Source organism: Rhea americana, unplaced genomic scaffold (assembly GCF_003343005.1).
Source record: "Rhea americana isolate MKP2758 unplaced genomic scaffold, rheAme1 scaffold_16, whole genome shotgun sequence".
NCBI lineage: Eukaryota > Metazoa > Chordata > Aves > Rheiformes > Rheidae > Rhea > Rhea americana.
The window spans coordinates 7,476,910-7,489,568 of NW_028185705.1; the positions used below are offsets into that span (position 1 = coordinate 7,476,910).

The 12,659-nt window shown below is 45.1% G+C and overlaps 1 protein-coding gene across 1 annotated transcript in view; it reads right to left on the reverse strand.

The window, feature by feature from the left end:
* Nucleotides 1–5,190: 5,190 nt before the first annotated feature.
* The window catches only part of SYNPR (synaptoporin), a 42,944-nt gene continuing 35,475 nt past the window's right edge, over nt 5,191–12,659 (reverse strand). Inside the window, exons 4-5 of the mRNA XM_085300001.1 lie at nt 7,773–7,964; nt 5,191–6,914 (exon numbers count right to left, since the gene is read on the reverse strand). Of these exons, the coding sequence (XP_085156127.1) occupies nt 6,648–6,914; nt 7,773–7,964 (459 nt within the window). The 3' untranslated portion in view covers nt 5,191–6,647. The remainder of the gene's footprint in view (nt 6,915–7,772; nt 7,965–12,659) is intronic.

The following is a 12,659-nucleotide window of genomic DNA, read 5'->3' on the forward strand; positions in this document are numbered from 1 at the left end:
TTTGGGTTGTWTCCCTTGCAGATCAGATTTCAGCTCACTGCTTCTCTTTTCTATTTGTTTATTACTTTTTTTTTTTAACTCAGACTTCTCAGCGGCTGCGCTCTGGAGCAGGTCATTTGCTTTGCCGGGACGTTAACAAGTTCAGGCACGCCTGGGCGACGTTAGCTCCCTAGCATACATTAATAAGCGCACGCAGGAGTGTCAGCGCGCGGCGCACAGCGAGTTGCACGAGGGAACCCTCGCCTTTGCAGACCGTCGGCTGTGAAGACAGCACGATTTCGGTTTTGTGCATTGACACAGTAATCTGGCCGGCCCCCAAACGCGGCAAGGTGTGCCGGGAGCAGGCCATCTGCTCTGTAGCTATTTTGATACACTCTATTTATGTTCGAAATATCCAGGTGCTCTCATCGGCCGATTTTTAGCACGTTTCACTCGTTCAGAGCATTGTCTGCACAGAATAATGCAACCTCATCCTTACAGCTGCAAAACCTTTACGGGCAGTCGCTTTGCAAGAAGCCACTGTCGCCACCCCATTTTTGGTATTTTCCTGGAGTCTTTCCATTCCTTTGACCTACTCCTTAGAGGACTTCTGCAGTTCAAGGAGACCCACGTTTCTAAAGCGCCGGATGGATGGCAGAGCCCTGGCTCCCTTCGAGACGCCCCCATGCCCCTAAGGAGAGGCAGGAGCGGGCAAGCCCGCACAGGCACAGGTACAGCCATGGGACAGAGGCTGCRGCAATACCCGAGACCGAAGACGAGGTCAGACGATCCCCACTCAAGACCTCACCTCTTCAGCAAACCCTTTGGTGGCTGCCGCAGAAGTGCTGCTAACTGGCACCCTGGGAGGTGATAGCCTGAGCTTTTTGTGACCGGACCATGATCATTTTGAGCTTACATGACAGTTTTTTTTAAAAAAGAACTGAACCTGAGAAGTCCCCACTGCATCTTCTTAGCCCAAAGCAGGCCAGGCTACCACAGCTCTATACTATTTTCCGATCAGTTCCTTAATGGGGAAAAAGCTAGCTGAGGCAGCAGGTCCAAGCGCRCTCAACCTACCAATGCCAGCCAAAACCTGCAGTGCCTTCAGCACTGTCCATCCTCCTCTTCCTCCCCAAGGCAGCAAAGGAGATGCCACYGGGTGCAGGGCCTTCTCCTGCTCTTCTGGATGGTGGCATGCCCGGAGGACACACGGGGCAGCCCAGTTTAACAGGCACGAGGGATGGTATCTTCGCTGCTGGAATGAGCAGCACGTTTTGCACAGTGTAATTTAGCCAACGGCTGTTGCACCCTGCTAGTCGCAGAGCCAAAGCCTCCCACGGCCACCGCTCTCCAGCAGCTGGTGCTTCTGGGTGAGGATACATGGGAGCAGCCAGCGGCCAGGTTCAGCCCAGCCCGGTGATCTCTGAGGTCTTTCCCAGCATGTGAGAAATCACAGCATGGATTTATTTCAGAGGAAAGYTGTGATTGCTCCTCACTGGGGGTGGAGGGGAGGAGTCCCAAAGAGCATGAAACTGGGGCCAAGGGGACCRAACCGAAAGGGGTGAACAGATCCCTCTGCAAAGAGCAGAGGTTCCCGTCGGCCCCGAGGAGGAGCAGAGCTGCAGCCTCCTGCTGAGCCTTCTCAATCGCCTTTATTCAGCTAACATGCTGCTAAGCACCCCCCCCCCCAAAAAAAAGAAAACAACCTCCAAACCTCTGTATTTATTTCAAGAGCTGGGAATGAGGATTGATAACTAAAAACTTAACACTTTGACCCCTGCTATCCTTCTACAACTGCGTGTCATGCTCAATCCTCAGCCTGGGATTTAACTCCAGGGTCATTAATGATTAAAATATTAATGAATCCCACCACTGAGCTTGAGCAGGTAAAATGTCATTTAAGGAAAGCTATTAGAATCAGGTTGCCTGTGGGGAAAATGTCGTTTGTCACTTCATGTCTAGGCGCTTTTCCGAGCGCGGCACGGCGCTTTGCCCAGCGCAGCCTCGAGGGTGCCAGGGAGCTCAGCGGCTGCGGGAATCCCCGGCACTCGGCTCTCCTCAGCTGCATCGAAGRTCTTACTTGTAGAGGACGATCTCAGCATGTTTGGTACATGATTAATTTTCAGATGCAACTCAGAAAACAGTCCTACGAAATAATTTCTCCTCCAAGAAACATTTGGTTATAGGAAATGTACACTAAAAAAAAAGGCATCTGTACTCAGCAAAAGCTACGGTCTTAGTAAAGAAAGATGAAAGAATAAAAATGGAAGAAAAGAAACTAGTAGCTAAATGCAACAGTAGGAATACCTCTCCTGCTCAATTACTAAAATTTCATACCAAAATGCTAAGATCTTCTTGGAAGGGTGTATGGCACTGATGAAGGAAGAAAAGCAGCACGTGATTTTAATACTGAAATGTAGATTATTGCTGCTGTTAGAAAATTCTGGGAGAAAAAGCTCTAGATTTTAATAGAAGGAAAGAATAAAAAGTAATCCCACAAAAGAATAAAGTCAGGCAGAGCATAAGCTAGCATAAGCTAAATAGCCCATTAGTTCACCTGTATAAAGACTTTGACTCAAATCTGGCTTAAAACTAGTAGACAGAGAACTAAATACTTATAATATGATGTGGCAAAATATGAGAAGAAGTTTTTTCTGAAAAGGATGAAATAACAGCAATTTTAATTCTTTTTTTTTTTTTTTTATCTGTCTGGAGTATTAAATGTGAAACTCTGGAGAGAGATTGTCAGGAGCAAACTATAGACAGATGCAATGAATGTTGCATGCAGCTGCCTCTTTCATCAGTACATCAGAGGTTTGGCCAGAAATAATTCAGGGCTGGAGCTCTATTTGCTCATCCAGATTCAGAGCATAAGCAAATTGGAAATAAATTGGAAATAATTAACTTAGGTCAGAAAATTGCAATACAAATTCATGCAATAAGCTCTCTGCGTTCTGGTCACCACTCTGTTATGGGCACCCTGATGGCCACGGAGGAGGTATGGACAGTCATTGGGAAAGTACTGCATACTAAGGAAATATCCAGTCAAGCAGAAGCACAGTCCTATGCGCTGGATAAACTCATCCTCGTGTCCTTGATGTGCCAGGCAGGGAGAAAAGCAGGCTACAATGCCACGAGGTACACCAGAGCCATGCTCCCCGCCTTCTCCGTGGAGAACATTAAGATGTAGCTCAAGAGCAATGCCAAGAAGCTCCTCTTGCTCCTTGGCTTCAGACCAAGAGCTGGGAAACGTTAAGACAACACCCAATCACACATTCGTCCTTGGCTGGGGACTGAAACATGTCTGCACAGTGCTGCTGTGCATAGCAGAGGTACCAGCTTGCTCCGGGTGTGGGGGGTTGTCAGTACTATCAGCCCTTACGTACGCTGTGGATAAGTCTGAGRAGGAATTTGGGCAAATCCCTCTCCTTTCCCAGGAAAAAGGAAAGGCTTGAGAGAGCAGGTCCTGTGCTCCCATCTCCCCCACCACGCTCAGAGGTGTCCGCCTCTCCTCTAGAGCTACACACTTGGCAATGYAAATGTGCTCCCATCCAGGGTAGCTGAGAAATAGGCTATAAAGAGAAACACATGGGAAAACAGGAGGGCCAGCACAGAAGATCAAGGAACATGTTTTTTTTCCCAGGCTGACCTAGTTATTTAGCTAACTGGCAGAGATATTCACTAATGATGAAGCAGGAAAGCAATCAGTCTGCCAGCAGCAGTTTCACAGAGGATGCTAGAGTTTATTTAGCTATTTGTCTTAAAACCGGTAAACATCAAAAATGGTCTTTTTTCTATTGCTGCTTAACATTTTGCTACACAGCCACTATTCCCATTTCAAATAAGCTTCCAATTTCTCAGCAATTACAAAAGAATGCGATAAGACTTGAACAGAGGAAATATTCAGATATATTCCCTTATGTAACAAAGGCAAGCGCACATACCATTTTTGTTTTCACTTTTGCTCCTGCCACATTCTATTAATCAGAGATGTTATAGATGAAGAGATTTTTCATCCCTCCTAAGTCACAGTGAAGACTATTGTGCCCGAAGGATATCTCAGATAGCAATCAGCTCGTCTATATTGTGTGGCAGTGAGGAGATAGTGTACCTATTCCTACTGAATAAAGCAAAGTGCAATTCTTTTCTGAAAAATGCATCTTTTTCACGGCTTTTGTAAACTTCTCCATCAGCTCTGTCCTTCATGAGAAAATCTGTGCTTCATCTTGAAGTTACACAAATAATACTCAAAATAAGTCAACTTCCTAATTCAGACCCCAATCTTACATCAGGAACTGCTTCTGCTGTCCCTCCAGAGAGGTCAACTCTTGAAGCCTAGAAAGCTGCAGTTCTTGTGCTCCAGTGACTACACAAGAATTTCAGCTTGTTTGAAATACAAGAATGAACCTAAGCAAAACTCAAGTTTCCAACCCTCTTCATTGCATAAAAAATTTTGGAAATGTGATCCTGCTGATCTAGAGGGAAAAGCTGATTAAAAGAAAGCCAGATCACACGTAAAAACTTCTCCACGTGCTTCTATGGAAGGGCCTAATGGAGACAACTTGGGATATCCCTGATCAGCTAACACAAAGTAAACTTCTTTCAAACAAAAAGGATGCGTGGAGAAGTGGGACTGAATGGGCCTGGGGGTATAAAGAGCATACTTCCCATCTCCTTCCCTGCCCCACTTGCACAGATTTCAATTTCTTCTGACTTGTCTATATTTAGCATTTTCCAAACTTAAAAACCACAGAACAAAAGAACTGAAAAACCAAATTTTCATTGACCTGGGTTTTGCTCCAGTTTGGAATATAAGGACATTTAGATATTCAGGTTTGTCCTTTCTACAGCACTGGAGATGGCTTTCCAGCAATCCCTGGCACTGGGCTACTTAGTACAGCACTAGGCTAATTTTTCTGACAGGTGGAAAAAAAGATGATGAAACAGGCAGATACTAAATTACAAACATTTAAACGATTTTTTAAAATTTATGATACTGACCTTTAATGACAAGTGTGTCTGCAGATGTCTTGTACTTCGTTGTACATTAAACAATCCTCAGGAAAGTGCTGGCAAACAGTAAGACTATGACTGATAAGGTCAAGCACACAGATAATATTCTATCCATCTTTTTGGTTGTTTTACACTGACATTTTAATACTACCATACTCCTAAAATATGAATTGTATGCAATAACTTTATTAGGGTCAAATAGATATCACAATATAGATTCATCCACCGAGTAGCCATAAATTGGTTACAACAATCATAGAAGAGACTAAGCCATTTAAGCTAAGATGCTTTCAACATTACAGCTCATACAATAAGATTATATACTGTTACACTTTTATTTAGAAATGCAGATGATCAGTTTTTATTAGTATATTGTGCTTCAGCCTTTAAATTGTGTTAGAAAAGATGGTGCTGCAATGGATCCCATATGCTGTTGTAAGGGAGGGCTCAATTCTCCGGGGAGAAATCTGGACAGGCTACAGGTCTGGCCCGGGTGTTTTGAGGTGAATTCCTTTGAACCTGGGCTATTTGGTCGATCTGGTTACATTCTCTGGTAGCACCAAGCTAACGCTCAGAGCAGCGATGGGACAGAGGGATATCCGACAATTCTTAAACAGCATGGATAGAAGGACTTTTTTATTATAAGAGGGCATAAAGGAGTATTAACAATACATGCATTTCCCCTGTTTTGCTCTGTAAAGCATAGGGGCACTTTCACATGGTTTTGTGTACTGATATCTGCACCTCTGTTATCTTAGTTAAATAAATACCTTTGTAAACATATAACACAGTTACTTGGTCCTTATTCTTCACAGCTCACATTAAAAGATTCACAAAACACCCATAGAAATAGTGATTTATAGAATGAATACTTAGCTTAGTTAAATAGAATAAACATTGGTCAGGTACCATATAGACTACTGAATGCCATTTCAAGGAAAAACATTTTAGTTACAAAGCATTCAGAACTTGGGTAAGCCATATATTCAACTCTGCAAAATATATAAAAGATGCATACTTCTCTTAAACATACATTTGACAAAATGTAGTGGCAGAAGTTGAGAAGCTCCATTTACACAGTCCAAACATTTGGTAATATGAAACTGCTTATCCATGCACTAAATTACGGATGACTTAAGTGAAATAATAGTAAAATCTTCTGAAACAAAAGATATAATCAAAACGAATGCTCTGAATAGTCACAGACAGGCAGTTTTGAAAATTTAGGAGCAATGTTACATGCATGGATATACAGAATAATCTGTAGAAATAAYAGCAAAACACTGTTGTTTTTTCACCAAAATGCAGAAGGAAATCTAGTTATTGTATGCATATTAAATACTACAGACTCGAGGCTACAAAAYGCTTCTACCATCGTAACACATACAAAACTACCATAAGGTTATCTCTACGGTACATACTACAACACTGACGCCAGGTCACCACCAGCGGCGAGCGCGCCGGCCGCCCCGGGCTACGCGGGGACGAAGCGCCGCCTCCGGCACACCGGCCACCTCCCCGCCACCTCAGGAGGCACCGYGAGGTCTTCGGCCGACATGAACCACCGCGTCGCAGTACCGATTTAGACCCCCCGAAAGAAAACCTGGTGCCGCTGAAACTGAGACCCATGAAACTCGCTGCGCGCGAGGGCTGCGCTAGATTTGGTTGGCGAAGGAGGTCGGCCCGCTCTGGCCGTAGCCCTGCTGCTGGCCGTACTCACCCACCTGGCCGTAGGTGCCCGGCTGGTTGTAGCCACCCGCGGGGCCGTAGCTGTCCTGGTTGTAGCCGCCCTGGCCGTAGCTGCCGGACTGCTTCTCCATGGTGTCCGCGGCRTGCCTCTGGCCCGACGAGTGCCAGCCCGTCTCCTTAAAGACGAACCAAATGTTGCCTGCCCAGAGGATAAAGTTCAAGAATCCAAAGACCTGGAGGAGACAAGAAGCGGCGCGTCACCCAACCGGCCGGGCCCCGCGGGCACGGGGGACGCTCCAGCTGCCCGAGCCTGCTGCTCTTCTTAACCTTTTGTCCTTCTTCACTGGGAGAAACATCACTCAGCACTGGGGGGGAAATTTTTGCTACCATTTTTCCCATTGCAAAGCACCTGTTGGCAAAACTGTGCTTTTCAGAATAAATGCTAAYTACTGACAAACTTCCTGCTCAGGAATTAAAAAAGAAACAGTACTGAAATTATCAAAATATTTTCCKTTTTACTTTCAAAGAAAGGTTCACTTTTTAGGTCACAATAACTTTTTGTCTGAAAATGTAATCTGATTTAAAGAAACTCTGAAAAGATAAAATTGAAATTATTTAATATATCTAAAGTATCTAGAAAGATATTTAAAGAAAATATTTAGAAAGAGCTAAAGAGATTGCTCGGTTGGCCAGAAGTCATCGTTTTGGGTTTTTTTAAAACGTTTTGAAGACCAATTTTTTCTTTTTGAGGATTTTTGAAGAAACATGCGCAATAAAATCTTTTCTTCCTCAAGGAGAATCACAGAATCCTTTTCACGAGCTCGGTGGTGTAAATGAAAAGTAAACAGGCTAATCAGCACACTTGGAAAGATGCTTTGCTTTTTCCTAACCCATCCCGCTCACCCTGCCGCTGCAGCTGGCTAGCTCTGAGTCGGGCTCTACCTTTCTCTGCAGCAGGATCATAGATAATTCCAATCAAAACGCATCAGCTACCTGGTTTACACCATCCGATTTAGGTCGATACGCAGGTCCAAGGAGAAGAAAATATATTTAGAAGGTAACAGTGGAAAGCAGCAACCAAATTCACTTACAACCGAGGTGTTTAGGCTCGACATAACAGGACTGCGGACAGGCAAGCATTTGTTGGACTGCTGTTTGCAGGCTGACATCAGCAATAGCACTTCATCCGGATCCGTCGCAATCTTTACATCCGACAGCCCCTTGGCCCAAGCAGATGAGCCCACTAGCCACAAGAAGGAGAAGACCACTGTCACAATGAAATCCTAAAAGACAGATTAGGTTGGAGCATTATACTGCTGCATCCACTGGGAAGAAAAACATTAAAAAAATCAGCAGAAAACTGAAAACTTGCGTCAGAGGAGAGAAAACACAAAAGCCTTTTATTTCCTGACGGGTTGTGGTTACTGTCGTAACCTGCAACGATAGTCTGCAGAAGGGCTTAACATGCCCAAACGGGGAGAGCCCTGCAGTGCCCCTTTGGACCTCCGGCCCTGAGACCAGGCGGTACCAAGTGCTGAGCTGCCTTGAAATCTGGCCATCCGTGGTGCCTGGCTACTGCATTAGGAGCCATTTTAGGTGCTGTTTAGATGCCTTGGAAGGTGATGAGCCCTGCTGAAGGCCAGCCCTCACTCGGGGCACTCTACCCACAGCCAGCATAGGTTTCTGCTAGAAAACATTTCCATCAGCAGCAGCATCTCTGGCAGAGCCCCAAACTGGCTAATCCCCAGCTACCAAATGAGAAGTTTTCTCACAGGCTACAGGTAAGATCAAATGTCCCCATTGCATGAACCATGTAACTGCCAATTATCAGGAGCAAACAAAYAAACAGAAATATTTGCCAAGCCCAGAGACTCTTCAGCTCTTCTCTATCCCTGGCAATTCATTTCTAGCTCCCATCCATGTGAAACCCAGGGAAAATGCATGGTGCTACCTTGAGGATCTAACAGCTCCTAGTAGCTCTGCTCTGAACCACTCTGCTCACTTTTCCTTCAAAAGACTGTCAGGAGCATGCACATGCAGAAACTTTTCCTTGTCTTGGCCAGAACAAGTGGCCAAATGACACCGTTGTTGTGTGGGTTTGGGGGGAAAGGAGGGAGGAAGTGTGATTTTTCAAGCTTTCTTGTGTCTTGTTAAAACAGAAGAGCCTTTCCACTGTCATATTTCATCCCATCTGTCAGCCCACAGCAGATGGTAGCGGTGCCAAAGTCTCACATACCACTAACTGCATCACTGTGTCTTGCTATCCCATCTCCCATGGAGGCTGCTTCCTCTCGCTTGCCCTTTCTCCTTACAAAGTAAAGGTGTACGTAAAAGGAAGAGAAAACGTTTGCGAAGAGCACGGGTGCGTTGGGTCGCCAGCCAAAGAAAGAGGTGCTCCCTGCGAAATCCGAGTCTCGTCTCCAAACGCAGCTGACRCTGGGGGAAGGAGCGCCGTGCCGYGCCGYGCCGYGCCGYGCCGCGYGAGAGGGGCCACGCGCCTGCTCCGCAACGCAAGGCGCGAGCCAACGCTCCAGCCTCGTCCCGAGGAACCGACAAAGGATTTCTCCGCTCACACAGATGGGATTAAATTAACTGCGCTTGGACGCTATCCCGGAAGAGAGCTCTCTCCCTCTGAAAGATGCCACCGTTTATTTTCTGCAGGCTTGTGTCTGCCGCGGGGCTCGGATTTAGCCTGACCTCGCTTCACGCCATCCAAGTGGGCTCTCTTCAAGAGCGTGCTGCAAAGTCCAGGAACTGACAACTATCTTAATACCCGCAGAGACTCAGTGTAGGCAGAGGCATGTAGCCCAGGGTACATTTTCCTTTCAGGGAGATTTCCAGCAAAAGAAATTATCGTATGTTAAAAGTTCCAGCAGTAACTGAATGAGAAATGAACTCCTAGAGGCAACAGTTTAATAGTAAATATTTTCCTAGAAATTCCAGCTGGTAGAAATRTCAGATATTCTCTAAGCTGAGGATTATGATGATATATGCTTCTTATTTGTTAAGAGGCTTGGGATCTGAGTGCCAAGCCYGTGCATAGGTTTCCATCGATGCTATGAGCCTGGGACACGCCAGAGGTTTGGGGCACACGTTTTGAAAAAAATCACTGAGACTTTCCAAATGGAGCCAGACTGTAACGCTTTGCTCACTTTCAAGCTTTTCCTTTTTTAGTAAATTTAATCCCCTGCATTGTGTTAGTTTTGCTCAATTTGTCTGTTTGCCTCAAATTTCTACTTACTGCCACTTATTTATTTTGCTGCTATTGTCAGAGGCRCTGACTCCACAGCTTGATTTAGCTTGCAAAGTTCATCAAGCRGATGACAACAACAGAGGATCTTCAGACCTGCTGTCAAGCTCGCAATCCCCCTGGCAGTGCGCTAAACCTTGCCWTTCCTCAAGCATCATTTGCTGATGATTTGTCACTGACTGTCCTATTTGAAAGTGGATTTGAGTCCAAAGGAAACCCACGGAAAGGTCCCATCTGCTGCAAGGAAGGGCCTGCAGCCCTTTCACACAGCTGCTCCTGGAAACTCTAATTCTGGGGACAAAGCCTGGATGGGTGCAGGGGACAGCTCACCAAAGGGGAAACATCAGACAGGAGGACTTGGAAAGGAAACCATTGGCCCTCCCCAAAAGAGGTGACAGGGCCAATAGCTTCTCTAAAAGATTGGACCAAAAGGCTCCTGAAATGTACAGATTTTTCAGCAGTTACTTTCATCAAGGTTACAGGCCTGGATTCAGGCTCTGAGGATTTCTTCCATCTCCTTCTTCCCCAAGAAGGAAATGACACTATGCACAGAGTAAGAATATATGACTAGAGCAAACTTGAATCTTCCCATTTATTTTGAATCTTTGCTAACCCCCAAGCTTTGGCTGGAACCTGAACYTCTCTTGTTTTCAAGTGGGTTTGGATTTCTGGCTGAACATTTTCACAGCTCTGGGTGGAACAGAGTTACAAGATAATGACATGCTGAAAATAAAAGTGAATTTCAAGCTAAGCTGTTCTGTGGCTTAATGTCTATCTGGGGAATTTCTTCTTGGTAATTAAAGCCAGAATGTCTGCATACTAAAACAAATCTTGTATTTGAATGTTTAATATCCCCATAGCATGTTTTTTTTCCTCCTTTAGAACAAAGTAATTTTTGTAGTTGCTCTCTTGAAATGATGTCTACAGACCTCTTCAATGTGTATTGTTGTATGGTTACAGTGCACTCCTAATTGCAAAGTTTCTTTTTCAGATCTCAGTAGAGACGCTTTGGTCTGCTTACAGGTGCCTTCAGGAGGGAGGCAAAATAGCAACATGTAAGAGAAAGTAGAAATCAAGATTTAAAATACACTGAATATCCAAGACCAGAGTTTTTAAGAGTTTGGTGAGGCATACATAGGGAAAAAAAATGCCTTTTTCAAATTGAAACTTGGTGTTATTGAGTCTGCTGAAAATGTCTAATTGGAAGAATTTATTATATGTTTTAGGATGAAACTGTGACTGCTCCTTTTCCTTTCATGATAACTGAAACATTACACTTTGCTCCCAAACCACTAGCTTTTTACAAAATTCACGTATTTGCTGGGGCAGTTAAGTGTGGCCCCTTCAGTCTCTGGAGAGCAGCTTTGGGCGTCCCACTGCCCAACGCAATCCCAGTCAGCCAAAAGGGCCTGGAGACAGCATGCTTTCAGCAYCTCTCCACAAACATTTCCAGCCACTAACGCTCACGCTGCAAAGCCTTTTTGTTCAACAAACTCCCCCTCTTCTACACTTAGAGCGTGCAAGGGAGCTGCTCCTCAAACACCAAAGCTAGAGACCGTCCCAGTGCGAGCCTCTCGGAGCCGCCCGTGCCACCAAAAGGTCTCCCTCGCAGCGGTTCGGGGAGAGGGGAGCTTTCCTTTCCCAGCCAGGGACAAAGCACGGAAAGGGAATGCTTTCCCCACCACAACCAGCCTAGGAAGACCAGCAGCAGCCAAGGGGGCCCGCAGCCCTGCGAAGCGGCCAGCAGCAGGGCGCTGCAGGCAGCCAGCGTCCCCGCGCAGTGGCATTTCTGCTCTTTTTCAGCAGAGACGGGCGTCATCCTTCCAAACGTCACCTGCGCCTCTCGCACGCAGGGCCGCCGACCCCACAGGGGAGGGTGCCCACCACGGGGGTAGGGAAGCCGATGCCTCGGGCTCTTCACTTGCGCTGTGTTTTGAGCAAGGTCCCACTCCAGATTTTCTACAGGATGAAGCTGAGAAAGAACTGCACATTTTTACCTAGGGTTTATATACTGCAAGCTTGTTTCTGGCAGGGAAGCCTGGAGCCTGTTGGGAGGCACTGGTGTGCACAGCAAGGTCACCACGGCTTCAAAAAGAAGATGACAGAAGTGGGCTGAAATAGCTCTTTGAAATGCAAAAAGTTCTTCAGCTTATCCAAAGTTTTTTTTTTTTTTAATCTGAAAAAGATGCAGTCTTTGCTTCATGGACTTAAATGTCTCTATTCATTTCCTCGATATTTGCGGGAATCTTGTGTTATTTTCTGGATAGTAAGACAGATGGGAGGAAATAAGATACGTATAACCAAAGATATCTCCAAAAAGAACAAGGCATTTACCTTAACTCACTTGGCGCACAGGATATGTAAAATATCTAATGCCTTTCTGCTTAATGTAATTGTTCACAGGACTCCAGATGCAAAGAAAAGATCTCATCTTCTTACGCAGTGTAATAATCAGATTATCAAGTAATCACTATAAAATTGAAATATATCTTTCAGGGTTATGTCAGTCACTTTTACTGGCTAAATCATTTTATGCAATTATGCAAAGATTAAAGCTTAGTTTTTAATTAAATAATCTTTGTTAATCTGTGCTTTTCTATTAATTGATGGGAATATTAAAGTGATACACACTTAGGCATTAATGTACATGCTTTTTCATAGAAGACCCACAGCTTTCCAAAGACAACTTGCTGTCAGAGGGTGTGGAGTCCAAAAACAGGAGTAAAGT